General features: G+C 35.8%; 1 protein-coding gene across 1 annotated transcript in view; it reads right to left on the minus strand.

The window, feature by feature from the left end:
• Window positions 1-2,845: 2,845 nt before the first annotated feature.
• Window positions 2,846-15,471, minus strand: part of NHLRC2 (NHL repeat containing 2) — a 54,942-nt gene continuing 42,316 nt past the window's right edge. Inside the window, exons 6-11 of the mRNA XM_082424032.1 lie at window positions 14,355-14,454; window positions 10,974-11,205; window positions 10,281-10,403; window positions 9,159-9,368; window positions 7,724-7,943; window positions 2,846-3,253 (exon numbers count right to left, since the gene is read on the minus strand). Coding sequence (XP_082280158.1) covers window positions 2,997-3,253; window positions 7,724-7,943; window positions 9,159-9,368; window positions 10,281-10,403; window positions 10,974-11,205; window positions 14,355-14,454 — 1,142 coding nt within the window. The 3' untranslated portion in view covers window positions 2,846-2,996. The remainder of the gene's footprint in view (window positions 3,254-7,723; window positions 7,944-9,158; window positions 9,369-10,280; window positions 10,404-10,973; window positions 11,206-14,354; window positions 14,455-15,471) is intronic.

Raw genomic sequence — 15,471 nt, forward strand, 5'->3', positions numbered from 1 at the left:
TTATGCAATCCTTGAGCTATGAAATTTAGTTTTTGATGATTGTTCTTAAACATGATGCCAAATATAATGGCTAGACTGTTTTTAATCGGCAGATATAAACTAATGCTAAATGCTGGGCAAGCAGAAAATTATATTACAGAGGTATGTATTATTAATGTCCTCGCAAATTTTCCAACTATGGAAAAACAAGCAGAGAATAACTTATTTCAGTGGTACCAGCTCCAAAGTATATTTGCCATGTGAGAAATTGAGTTGATCTTTGTATCTGCATAAGTATACATACACATACATATATACATACACTCATCTACATATACTACGCTTTTTTTTGGCTGTTTTAAGATTTATAGCTTTCTGCAGGCCTGATAACACTATAGCTAAATATATTATTAGAACAGTTAAGGAGACAATTATTTAGTCATTGAACTTTACCAAAAAGTTACACTTATGGGTGATTAAACTGTAAAGTTTCCCCTTGTGAAAAGGTTAAATATTTGCTTCAGACAGCATTTTCAAGATAAGCAAAATTCTTTTCAGAGATATCAATCCTGAGTACAAATTCAGAAAAGAAAATTCTACCATTTGTGAAATGATATCATAACGAGTGGCAGAAAAAATGGTGACAAAGCAGCATAATAATTTAGGGCAAAGATCCCAGGTATTATGTCTAAGTGTATGTAATGCCACATTACTGGCACTTTGATTACAGTGACTAACACTAAAATCTTTTTTTAAACTATCACTGAACATAACTTTTGCTTTTCCTCATGCATAAATTAAAAAATATGCAGAAATCCTTATAGAAAACAGAAGTCAGGAATCACAAAGTTTTTAAAAATAAACTTTCTAGTGCTTCCTCTTATGTAAGAGATTTATGTTAGTCATAAATTCTAGGAACCTATTTATACTGCTTAATATGATTTACAAAAAAATCATACCAATCCATATAAATAATATTTTGAATGTAAAAAACAATGCAGACTAGTGGCTGGCTAAGAATAAGAATTTTCAGTAAAACTGTACTTTGAAAGTCAAGAAGAGCATAAGCTTAATACTAACAGAAAACTCTGTCTAGACGAAGTGAACATTAATATATTCTAAGAAATTTTTGGATTTTAGTGTACATGAAAATACATACTGTGTGTATATTTGTGTATAATACTGAAAAAATAGTTATCAGGCATTCCTGAAATAGCAATTTAAAACTGTATATACTTCTTTCAGAGTGAAATTATTGTCCTTAAATAGGAAAAAATTAAGCCAAACTATCCTGTCCAACTGGAAATGAGAACTATAATAATAAAATGAGATTAAAAAATTACTATGGCCTATTCTCCATAAAAGAGAAAATTAATGTTGTATATCCTTTTATTACAGAACATATTTTTTTTATGGAGAGAAAAGGTTTATGCGGTACGTATATATAATTTTAAACAGAATTCCTTTTAACTTTACATTTATACTACTTCTCTTTAAAAATATCTTTAGCAGGCTACAAATTAAATGAAAGTCATGATCTATGCATTTCCTTACTTCAGATTTAGGTAACCTGAATAAAAGAAGTGTATAGTATGTTCAAAACTATAGTTCAAAAAAATATAAAGATGATCATGCTTAAAAAATTACACTTCAAATTGAGCACTGGTTTTGAAGGGAGAAGGCATATTATGCTATATTGTCTATAAATATTTACTGAATAAATGTGATTCACCTGTTTTTAAACATCTTGTAAGCTGATTAAACCACAAACATGTTGAATCAGTTTTAGTAAAAAGAAGCGCAGGGGCTTTTAGAATAGTTATAAAGAGAAATTATGTTTAAAAAACCTTTCAATATCTTCTGGTGACTATTTCTTTTAAGGTTAAAAAAAACCCCACCAAAAACAGTGTCATCAAATCACTGTATGTTTCCACCTTAATATTTTAAAGTAATATATTAAGATATACTATACATATTAATAGCATGAAAGTGCTTCACATTGAAATTTTCACTTTGAAGGCTTGACAGTAATTTTTAAAAACATCACAATAAATGATCATAATTTAAATTCTGAATATGGGAACCAAAAAACCCCCCAAACCCAACAAATCTGCATTTAATGCTTCAACTGAAATGTAAACTTCTAAGACAACATACATACCCATTTACATCAGATTCAGTGTCACAGTTCTTTAAGTGGTATCACAGTAATGTGTCCCAAAGTCCCTTTCTCCTTGAAAGTCATAACATTTCTGTGGATTCATCCGTTATTTGGTAAGACTGTTCAATTCAGAAAAAAGTTAAAGGAGTGAGCCTGTATGTCCTTAGAGACTCTAACTTTTAGAAATATAGAAATATATTTTCTGTATATAGAAATATACAGAATATTTAACATACCATTAATAATGGTATGTTAAAATAGCAAATAATTTATAATAAAATAGACTGAATAAATATATCTCAAATGAGAAAATCGCAGAAGAGAAGAAAGAACATTTTTACCACCTAGGTACTCTTTAAGCTGCTACTGTGATGAAAAGACGTTTTTGGGGGCCTAAAGCAGAGCTTACACCTTGAATGGCAGGTGTCCTTATAATATGTGGACTGGATCTTAACTTCTGTTTAAAGTTATTGTGAAATCTACACATTCAGAAGTGCTGCTTGAAAAATGTAAAAAAGTTAGTTAAAATATTTGGTATCATTATTGTTACCAGTATTCACTGCAAATTATCTCATGATGATATTCCGTCCTATAATGTGGACTTAAGTCTTGTGCCAAATAGCAGCACAGATTACAGGATCATGGTTCAAATCACGGTCAATGACTTAGCTGGTACACAGTGAGAATGAAGGAATTTGTCTATAATAAATAAATAAGGAGCATAGCTTTATTTTAGTATCAGTTGCGAGAGCTCAACAATGGGTTTCTGGGTACCCAGAAATAAAGCTTCTTTTCATAAATTACACAGTGATGGTGGGGATGGAGAAGAGGAGGCACTGGCATGCTGGCCAGCTTGCTAAAATATATACTTGAGTTCTACTGGAGGTATGTAGTCTTGTTGTGTATCGGTTATTTGTAAAGGCTGACTGAACAAAACTCCCTTCATCATACAGGCACCGCTGTCTGCACTACAGTAATAAAGAAATACGCTGATAGACAGAACTGCTTCAAGTGATAAACAATCCCCAGGAATCTGCAGTGAGATTGTTGGTTGACTGGAAATGCTCTCTATCTCTCCAGATGGTATCTGTCCTTGAAGAAGCCATTCATTGCCTAGAAAATAAAAAGGTAAATTATTAAGACTGTATAAGAAGTCAAGTAGGAAATTGGACAAACCTTACGAACACTAGATTCATTCAACAAATATTTACTGAAAGCCTCTAAGTGCCAGGCATTGTGCTCTGTGTGAAGGATACAAAATAAGATATAAGAAGTTCCTAGTCTAATCATCTTGATGTCAAATTAAAATTCTTCCTTTGAACACTGTAAAATAAATTATAAAGTTATTTCTACTGAAATCAAGATGAATATTGCCAATATGGTTATAGATTTAAAATGTGATTATAGAATTAAAAATGAAAACTATTAAGTTCTAGAAATAAACATAGGACACTTCAGAAAATAGATCATTTTTACCAGATAAGTGTCTAGAAATATAATATGCAAACTACAAAATAATCTGGGGAATACAAATGTATGTACAACTCTGCAGTGACTTTCAAGTTAAGACAATGATGAATTATTGAATATCCAAAGGTGGTAATAAAAAAAAGCCACTGATTTTTTTAGAAACAAGTAACACTGAATACATTATTCCAATGGACTCAATGTAAAAAACGAATAGATTTTGTCTACCTCATTTTAACACATAAAACTCCTCTGAGACTTAAATACATAGATTATCTATGTAACAAAAGTCTAAAAAACCACTAAAAATCATTGAGTCTTCTAGTATTAAAGTTTTTAAAATGTTTTTATTCACCCAGTGCCTTCTCTCAGAAGGAACATATGCGTCATATTGAGGAAGTGCATACTTAGGCTGACATTCAGCATTAGCTATTAAGAGCCATCATTGGGAAATGCAGGACCTGCTTTCCTGCCATCTTAAATAGAATACATTGAACGTAATCTAACAACCTAACAATGACTCAGGGCCATCTGTACAAAAACTGGACCATCTACTGAGTAGTGATGAAATTCTATGTCTACTTTTTAGCTTTTCTCTCTTTTGACCTCAGGATGAGTCAACAGACTAGAGCACCTGCCTCTACTGGTCCTCTTCATCTCTCCTTTAGTTCACTGCTTCTAATATTCTGTTGATTGACTGAAAAATTAAATTCGAGATAAATATATCAAATAAGAGTAAGGAGAATGTGAAAGGTTGAGAATCTAGAGAGTTAAGTGCAGAGCTTTTAAACAATTTTTTTTAAATTCTCTGGCCTTTTTGCTTACTTCTGGACTGAGGAATATGTTTGACTTTGTTAGATAGCAGGTTAGTCGGGGAACTTCTTATACGTTAAATGAAAACAGGAAAATAGTAAATTACGATATTTTAATGTCCAATTCTAGAAATAAAACATAGTGTTTCTCTAGATAATTTTTAGATACATCACATGTATCTAAAATAGACAGCTAAAAATAGCTAAGAATTTTCTCTTTGGATTACTTCACTTTAATACTATCCATGTTTTGTACTCCAATAACTTGATACTAATTAACTTGTATATTTGACAAAGTAGAGTTAAAATAAACATGTTAATTTACCAGTATCCTATTAAAAAATACTGTTAATTTAATTTTTCTGTGTGCAATTAAAGAGCAGTTATCTCCACATGATGCAATGCTTTCAGACTAATGGACACAGGCAGAACAGTTAAAGTGGCAGTTGAGGGCTTGCTCTGAACCTACAGAGGACTGCGGAATGAATGGCCAGGGTCTGAGTTCGCTTCTGCCCAAACATCCTCTAGTACTGCACGGCTAGCTTCAAACATCCTCTAGTACTGCACGGCTAGCTTCAAACATCCTCTAGTACTGCACGGCTAGCTTCAAACATCCTCTAGTACTGCACGGCTCAGCCCTCTCCTTTGTGGGGAGCAGACGGGGGTGATTGCCCCACAGGCTCAGTCAGTCACTCCGGAGACAGCAAACTCTAACCCAGCAGTTCCTTCTGGCTAGCCTACCAAGATCTCTCTGTTCTCTTGGTGTGGATACCAAGCGGGCAGTTGCAGGACAGTAGCTGCTGCTCTGAGAAGGTACCAAGGTAAGAAGGCATAATGCCTGGATCTGGGTAATGTACAAAAGAAAAGTGTGTGAGAGGGCATGAGAGAGGAGGAGTCGGGCAGCAAATTCAAAACTGAGTGAGAACCTTTGAAAGAGCGTGGGAGACTAGGACAGAACAAGATCACTAGAGACAAGAAGTCAGAATTTAGTTCTGGACTCCTACTGTTTCACTTTAAAATTGTTGTCTACTCTGTTAGAGATGTTGGAAAGCACTGCTATAAGACAAGCAGTATACTGATTACTTATAAATTCATGAAATAAGTTGACACTGTGATTCAAACACACACCCAAATCTTTACATAATTTACAGTAACTGAATACTTTCGAGAATAGACTCAAACAGGAAATGTTCTGAGATTAAAAGATCACAAATTAGTGACTGAGGACAAAGGCTCTGCCTGGACCTAATCATAGTAATTCGTCTGTATTTAATTACACATCCTCCTCCAACAATGTTTTTTCTTCTACTTGAATGGCATACTTTTAAGCAATGGCTTCGGCATCCAATTTCTTGTAGCAAGAAAGTTAATGGGGCTCAAATTCTACCTTTGGAATCCCTAGAGAAGAAAACACAGCTTCAGGCTTAATAACTGGTAAGTCAAGTCCTAATGATACTATTGAAATAAAATGAACAACAATTGAAAGCGCTAAAGCATTTGACAGATGCTATCTGGAAAAGCGAAAGATAATAATAAAACAACCAAAGAACTGAATTAGAAAGAGTTTGTGTCAAGTTAATTCAGTTAAAAGCAAGAATATATTTTTTTAAAAAATCAAACTCAAGGGAAAAGTCAATTTAATTCTTTAGAATAGAATCTGTGAGATTTAGTGGTATAGTGGTAATCACAATTAATACTGGATCAGGACCCCAGAGACCTGCTGATTAAACTGCTTAGTCAATACCTACACTTCTGCTCCCTTGTGCCTCATCCTGGCTGGAGACAAACAGCCTCCACGTGGACTAGCCTGACTTTCAATTCATGACAGCCAGCCTCAAACACAGCCTTCCGGCCGTTCAGTACACACTGTATTCCCCTCATGCAGTCACCACCCTCCCACCCTCCTGACCCTCTTCTTTTTTCAAACCGCCAAAACCTTCTCCCCCACCACCTCTCACTCCCACTCTCAGCTGATGGCCGTGCTTCCCAATAATTAAGAAAACAGAAGCATGCAGAAAAGCGCTTCCACAAGCATCCACTCCACAGTTACCCATCTAGATCTCCGGGTCGCCCACTGGGCCCTCCCTCCTTACCGTGGAAGTGAGGTCCACGTCCCTGGCAAAGGCCAGCCTGCCACCTCTCCTATCCTCCTAAAGGATACCCCGCAACCATATCCTCATTCCTTTCCTCCACTGATCTTTGCCATCAATCTAACAAACCCGCTGCTCTCTCAACCCCGTTTTCCCCTGCGGGCAACTGCTCTCTTTTCCCTTATCTTTTTAGCTAAACTCCTCAAAGAGCTATCTATATTTGCTTTCTCCAGTTCCTCTCCTTCAATTATTTTTTAACCTGCTCTAATCAGGCACCTCCTCCATCACTCTGAAACGGCCCTGGTCGAGGACATCAATTAACTATAACATTGAATCAACGATCAATTCTTAGTCCTTATTTCACCTGATCTATCAATCGCACTCAACACAACTGATCACTCTCTCCTTAAAACACCTGCTCCAGGAAACTACCCTCTCTCGTGGTTTTGCTTCTACTTGCTTATTCACTCTTCAGTCTTCCGTGTGGGTCCCTACCTCCCTCCTTGATCTCTTTATGCTGCAGTGCTCTAGAACAGGGTCACCAAAGTATAGTCTGTGGACCGGTGCTGGTCCACAAACCATGGTGACTTAAGTACAGAAACCAAGAGTGAGGTTTGAAAACTTCTGTAACATCCAAATGCGTAACTGGTGGCTTTGAATTTTATATGTCTTTAAAAAACTAATTTCGTTTTTAGGACTAATAACCCTAGAGCTAGTTTGAGATGGAGTAGCACAATGGAAAAGACACTACGCTAAGAACCAGCAGAGCTGGGTTCAAATTCCATCTTTTGACCTAATTCAATATATGCCCTTGAGCAAATCACTTTACCTCTTTGAGCCCATAGTCTCCTCCCTTATAAAATAAGAGGCTTAAAACAGATGGTGTCCTTTGGTGCCTTTCAGCCCTAATATTCAAAGGCCTAACATTCTAAGACCACACCAGTCTGCCTCATGTAATGAATCTGCTTAATAGCCAATGGCGGCAATTATGATTAACTTCAGGTGAGTTACACTGTTATTTAATAAAAGAGAGAAAAAATCTCAAAGGCTAAAGAAAACTGCTAAAGTGGGGTTCGATCTGGATCTTTCTGTTTTACAAGGCCTTCCTCAAATCCTGCCCAACTGTAGAGAAAACATATCACAAATGAGAAAAATTACTAGATCAAATGCCAAGAATTTACGACATATTTGCATTTGCAAGATTACTGTCATACCTTCAGCTGCTAGAAACCAGCAACTGGGTGCTCCTTCAGTTAGCTTTGTTCCCGATGGGAGGTCTAATCTTAGCTCGAACTGAAGAGTTTGCCCTGGAGATGCAGCCACTGGGGAAAGTCTAATGCCTGGAGCAGATTTAGGTAGTCTGGGTAAGGTCTTCTGTTTTTCTGCTAGGAATGGGCCGTCCACCGTAGCACTTTCAGATCTGAAGACTGGGAGCTAGAAAACAAGAAAATCTGTTTTTTAAAGCACAAGTACTTTATAGTATTACAGACTGACAGAGCTTATTTTCAGACTTCAGTACAAACATGAGATTCTGTGTCAAGGAAACTTAATTGCCATTCTCTTCTGAATCAGAATGTGTTTACTTAAATTTCCTCATGATTATTATTTTGTAGGTTCAGAAAAATATTTCATCCTGGCCAAAAAATTGCCAACATTTATGAATGAAACTGAATTAAATTAACTGTCCAATATGTTTATAGATAGCAGGAAATTATCAATTTAAATGTAGTGGATATAATATACGCCCTCTTATAATTTTCATTGCCAACTATAAGATGTCATTCATCTTATATCAGAGATCTATGTCAAGAGAAATGACACTTATGATGGGAATCTGTGTTTTTATTTTAAAACACATCTTGGAAATTCCTAGAATTTTAGAAAAAGAACTCTTGCATTTTTCCAGGCAAATGTGATAATATAAAGGGGTAACTTGTATTAGAGTCCATGTCCATATCTTTAAAATTAGAACTTACTTAAGTTTCTTCCAATCTTATTTTTAAGTCTTGAGAAATGTGGCTCCTAGAGCTTCCTTTAAAGATTATTTGGTAATGGATTCACCATAGGAAACAAAGATTACCCATTAGTCAGAGGATCATTAAAAAAAAAACACCCAAGATTAAACAACCCAACCCACATAGTTTGTATGTGTAGTGTGTCAGTATGTCCATACATTTAAAAACAGATCTGAGTCCTTTTTTTTTTTTTTTTCCTTTTCTGAAAGTTCATCAAATTCTCTCCAACTGATCAGCTCTGTGCTTTGTGACCACCTAGAGGTGTGGGATAGGGAGGACGGGAGGGAGGGAGATGCAAGAGGGAAGAGATATGGGAACAAATGTATATGTATAACTGATTCACTTTGTTATAAAGTAGAAACTAACACACCATTGTAAAGCAATTATACTCCAATAAAGATGTTAAAAAAAAAATTCTCTCCAACTTCTAGAATCTTTCTCAAACACTCTTGGCACAAATGGAATTTTTATTTTAAAAATAACAGGATATCCTTGGAATAGGCACCCACTCACTACTCTACCCACATGTTTCACTTTCACCACTAGAGATGGCCTAACCAAAAGTGCCTCTGTTGTTGCTAAGGATCTTAGAATCTTTCTTAAAATGATGCCCTTTAACTTAAAGATTACTTACCACAGAAACTGTTTTTGTTTCTAAATCCATCACTTTAATTTGATGGTTATTGGTGTCTGCCACATATAATAACTGACCATTCCCTCCAATACACAAGCCTCCTGGTTCATTAAAAGTTGAGTTGGTAAAACTGGAACCGATAACATTACTTGCATCTCCAGTTCCCGCTAATGTTGTACAGTTTTTTGTTTTTGGATCCACAACTTTAATCTAAGAAGACAGAACAAAAATTTATATATCTGAAGCTCAAATGCACATTTGTAGTATGGAAAAGTATCATATTAAGCAAGCCAGAGAATTGCTGATTGACATCAGTATTCTTAATAAATCTCAGAAAAAGAAGAGACATTTCCATATTTTCTTGAAAAGCCAAACATTCAAATTACAGTCTAAGGGGAGATATTTCATTCTGAGAGCTAAACACTATAAAATCCCCAGTTACATCCTGTCTTCTAGAAGCAATCTTTGATAAAATTATTTAGGGAATTAAAAAAAATTTTTTAATGTTCTTTTCCCTCACAATGGGACAGAGTTGAACTGACTTTCTTCTCATGAACATCTAACATTGGCTGAGGATTTGGCTACTTACGTTAAACTTAATGATTCCTCACTGTGTTTCAATTACATTAAATTCAGTCTCTCATCACAAAAATATTAACATTTGGGATCCACTGATTTTATAAAAAGGAAAAATGCACAGTAAAAATGCAGTAGAGACAAAAAAAATGGAAATGCTGATGAAAATGGAATTATTTGCTAACAGGTGTGGCAACTATGCAAAGGCTCAAAAATGTTCATTTGTTAGTTGACATGTTAATTTCCCTGCTACCTGCCTTCTCATTTACTCAACATGTTACTAAGCAGCTTTAATGGCTTGCAATTCACAATTTTTGGCTACAGTCATTGGGAATTTGTTCAGTCCTCTCCCCCCAGCTCAGAGTACCATCACATCCTCTCTGCAAGAAAGGACCAAGAAAAGAACAGAAAGGCTTATGTACAGTTGTCCAAAACTGTCATTCCTCGCTATATTTTAGTGGCAATTGTAGGAGGCTCAGAGATCTTTCAGCATTTTAAATACCACAAGTGAAAAGCAGGGTATTATATAATTCTTTCAAGACTCACCTTGTGATTGTAAGAGTCTGCCACATAAAGTAAATTCCTTTTCTTGTCCCAAGTTACTCCAAGTGGGTGTTGAAGCTTTGCATTGATTCCTACTCCATCAACATCACCAAAAGCAAATAAATTCTTTTATTTTTTTTTAAAAAAAGAAAGAAACAGCATGTATTAAAATTTTTTACAGTGCTTTGTTAAGGTATAAAGTGAAAATTAAGATAGCTGTACATGCTACTTAAAGGGGAAAAAGTCTGATTTCATATAAATAGGGTTGGGCATTTGAATGAAATTAGAAAAAAATGATCGAATTCTAACTTGAATTAATTTGTGGTGCTTAGGAATTTTATTCACAAAAATCACATATCTGGATCAGGAATAGGTCAAGTCTACTAATCTGGTGCTCTTTCCACCCTACTGCTAAATACCTAATCTATATTTTCCCCTTGCTTGGTCATCAATATTTTATCCTTCCTTTTTCCCTGAAACTTTGACATTTACATATAATCAAGTCAAGTCATTTTATTTTCTTAGGTGGTTTTGTTACTTGTATTTCTTCCTACTCACATTTCCTTTGGTTTGACTTCCATTTTAACATGGATAAGCCAAGAACTTTCTCCTTCCTAAATTTTATTAATTCTTCACAATTCAGAAAATCACAAGCTTGTTAAAGCAGGCACACCACGTGAGAGTGCTTTTCATTACCATGGGATCTCTCTCTCCTCCCACAAGGTGCTTCACTGCTCCATCTTTCAGCGAGACGGTTCTCACTGTACTGCTCTCACTATCTGCTACAAACAGGCAGCTCCAGGGATCCTCTGAGGCCAGAGAAAGACCTGAAGGTTGGGCAAAACCTGCTTTGTGAGGATATGAGTTATTTCGATTCTCTTCATTTCCACTTCCAGCAAACCGAAGGCAGGTTCCTTTTTTTAACTCACTAAAAAAGACAAATTCATAGGTGAAGTCAACATTGTTATACTGTGTCCAATTTCATTAAACAAATGAATGTAAATGATGAAATCAATGGTGCCAGCATTATATACAAAAAAAAAAAAAAATCCAGTGATCTTGGCCTAAATTGTGCAAATCACCTTTCACTGTCGTTTCTAATCATTAACGTATTGATCCACTGTGTAGGGACCTACCTTTCTACCTTTTTTTATTTTTGACATACACAAAAGTGAAACCATTCTCAATGGCAAGACAGGAAATCACTGCCAAATTTAGAAATATAAGAATAAAGATCATATCATTGATGGGATAGTTTTTTTTTTTCTTCCTCCAAGTGATCAGAGATAGGTACAGCTAGATCCCACCTTTACTTCCTGACCTCTTCTTAGCTTCATGCAACATTAGGTTCTGAAAGGGAATTAAAAAGATCTAGGTAATCTTTTCTAGCTCTTGATAGTTTAAAGCTTAAATTTTCATTAAAAACGTTTTATTTTCTTGTATATAAGTGGAGACTAGGAAAAAGAATTAAAAGAATAATTAGTGAAAGATAGCCAGGTACTCATTTTAAGAAAATAATATAAGATGATTACACTGCTTTAACTAATCAATTGTACAAATCCATTTCTTATATACACTAGGGAAATTTCCATTTAAAGGACTATCGTAATGATTCCTTTTGTAATGCAGAGAAAGTTTTATACCTTGGTTTCTAAGTTTATGTCAGAGGAACTGTAAGGAAGACATGGTAATGTCCTGGGTTGAGGGAAGGGAAGAAGCTGACTTCAGATGCAAAATAATGAGAGACTATATGTATATCATTTCCTAATAGGGCACAACATGCAAAAGTCTAAAATGACCATCATATCATTTACTGGTTGATATGATCCCAATGCTAACTTAGGTAGGGAGCTGGGAGTGGAGGCAAAGGGATACAAAATGTATAAATACAGCCAATTATTCAAGGAACTTGTAAAGATAACCTACTCAGAGAAATACATGTAATAACGAATATGCCAAACAAATAAAGGAGTTACAACAATTTTAAAAAGGAGTTCCCTTAATTAAAGGTAGAAAGAGTGGGGAGAAACGGTAACTTCTAAAAGCTCAGGAGTTATTACCACTTGAAGATCAGTAACAAATAAAGATAAAGCATCCTTAAAATTATAATACAGGTCAATGTGATCCAAATGGACACTTTACTATTGCGAACAAGTGACAACTCTACTTATGTGGAAATTTAGTCCACTCTTGACCATCTAGGTCCAAAACAGCCATCGCTTACAAGAGCATATTCTGGTCATCTCTGCTACTCCTTTTTTCCTCATCTTATACGTTATTGGTCCCGTCACTGTTTGGGCGACTATCATCTCTGGCCTGGATAACAGCAATAGCCCCCTCACTGTATCTCTGTCTCTAGTACTGTCACACGCCAAATGCTGCCAGTGTTCTTTCAAAAACACAAATCTTATGTCACTTTCCAGCTTAAAACTTTCTATAAAGGTATGCGGAATAACTTTCAAATCTCTAAAAAAGACTCACAAGGCACTTCATGATCTGGCTGCTACTGACATCACTAGGGTCATTTCTTGCCTGGAGAACCTCTACTCTTCCGAACTCCTTCCTACTCTCTATCAGGTTTTAGTTTAGTACCATCTTCCAGGAAGCCTTCCTTGATACCTCAGATCTTATTTATATCAGGTGTTCCTCTTATTTATGTAAGGGACAACTTCAATTTAAAGGACTACTGCAGTGATTCCTTTTGCACACAGCACCTGTACTTCCCAACTATTTTTTGTTTGCTGATCTGATTCTTCCTCTGAAAACCCACTGAGGAGACAGTAACCACATCTTCTCATTTTATTCTTAATATAGTAAACATATCATTTCATCCCTACTGCCAAGCATAGTGCCTAGTTTGCTTAATATTTGTTAGATGAATGATTAAATATTGCAAAACATCATACAAAGCAACACACACATATACACTCTTTAGAATATCTGATATTTTGGATTATCTATATAACTGCCCCTTTCTACTGATAAAAGTAACTGAGGTGACTGGCACTTACTTTCTAGGGTGGTTTGACAGTCTTTATGGTCTATGACTTTCATTCATTTATTTCTTCTGCAGACCCTTACTGAGCTCCTATCGTGTCAGATACTGTGCTAGGTACAGGGGACACAAAAGTGAATGAGAAAGAGTCCTTTCCTTTAAGAGGCAGTCTACTAGGAGAAAACAGTTATGTAAACAAATAAGTGCAACCAAAAACAGAAGGTGAGAGAGAGAGGGGTGAGAGGGAAGGAGATGGGAGGGGAGGGCGGGGAAGGGAGGGAAAGAGAAAGCCTGGGGTGTTAGGGAGAACAGGAAAGGCTCTATAGAAAAAATACAAGAAAATCTGTAGAGACACTACTTTTCCATCTTTATATCCCTAACAGCGGCAGCAACGCTACCAACATTTACTGTACATGCCAGGCACTAGGCTGAGCTCTTCACACACATTAATTCTCAAAACAAGCCTATTGAGGTAGATATAAATAAGGAAACTGAGGCTTAGAAAGTTAAAGTGACTCTCCTAAGCTCATGTAGATACTAAGTGGCAAAGCCAGGACTCAATCTCAGGCCTGACTACAAAACCTGAGCTATTAACTACTCTGCTATGCAGTCTTCAAATATCTGAATGAATGATCAGGGATATTAGAAATATGCATGAAAATAAAAGATGCTTCCAGTTCTCCTTGTAGATGCTCGGTGGGACCGCTCTTCCCAAGCTCCCCAAAGTTGGGTGTGGTCACAAGCCTTACTTGGGCTGATGAAAGGTGAGTAGAAGTGATGTGTGTCACTTCTGAGGAGAAGTTTTCAGAGCCAGTGAGCAACTCACCACCTCCGTCTCTCTCTGCCAGGACAGCTGGCAGAGCTCCGGACGGTGGCTGCTGCATCAGCCTGGGGGGCAGGGTACTGGTCCCCCAGCAAACAATCCTCGTCCTAAGCCACCCAGGACCTGGGCCACTGCTTATGGTAGCGCGCAGCCCAGCACATCCTGACTAGTACAGTGAGAGCGACGAGGATGGAGACTTCGGGAAGAGGAATTCTGTGAACGCCACATGTACCCAAAGAGAGATGTTATTACCACTTACTTTTTCTTTGGTAATCTGCCACAGTCCAACAGGAATGCCCATATCTGATGAGTCCCTGCCATGGCTATCCACAGAATGTCATCTCTTTGGACCTCTGAACCTTTATGAAAATAAACAGTAATTACTATATATATATATCTGGTTAATACAAACATTCCCAATCTTTCAGAAATTTAAATTAAGGGAAGACAGTAGTATGTTTATAAATCATCGGATAGAAGAAAGTAAAAATATTTGCCATGTTTTAAGTCATTTTGGAAATTTTTCCATTTTCCTCGTGAAAAGTTTACTTCTTTAGACTTATAAATTTACATTCACAGAAATCCAAAGTATTCTTAATAGCAAAGTGTCCCTCTGCATCTCTGGGCACAATGTTTTTAAACATCTGATTTCTTATTTTATGTGACAGAAGAAATGGGTTGACACACACTCTCCAAAGAAACTCTGGCACTCAAGTACCTAAATTACATGCTTTAGGAATATAGGAATAGTTCTTTGAACAATTTCTCATGAAAGGACTGTATCTTGTAATAGTTTAAGAAATGTATATTTCTACCCCAGTATTAGCTTTTAGACTTAGACTTACATCACTGCTGCTCTTTAAAAATCTACTGTTTAATTGTTGTGAACCTTTTTCAAAAAGATATGGTTGACATGTAATAAACCTAAGAGTACAATATATTACAATATAGCTGTTTTCTAAAATTAATAAATAATTTTCTGTTTTTTAAGACTGATATTACAACTTATTACAATGTGACAAGGCTCTGTTTCTCAAATTAATTCTATTTTAAAAATATTAAGCTGTATTCTGAAGCTACTTTTACATGTAGTTGAGACATTTTCACTAAAATAATTTGGTCAGACATATGCTAAAATAAATATCTTGGAAATGCTATTTTATTTGTACTTTCTTTAACTTCAAGTAGTTGTGTCCAGAAGGAATTGTTCTTCCTTAACTTGAATTACTTTCAAATGTCTTTTAATTTAACAAAATTAAATTTTGTTAATTTAAATTTTGTTTAACAAAAATAATGTTGATGGTCAATAAACTGTGGTTGCTATGTGCCAAGCACTTTACAGAGATTATCACTTAAATCTTCTCAAAAGGCCCTTC

The sequence above is a fragment of the Balaenoptera physalus genome (genome assembly GCF_965194825.1).
Source record: "Balaenoptera physalus genome assembly, chromosome: 14".
NCBI lineage: Eukaryota > Metazoa > Chordata > Mammalia > Artiodactyla > Balaenopteridae > Balaenoptera > Balaenoptera physalus.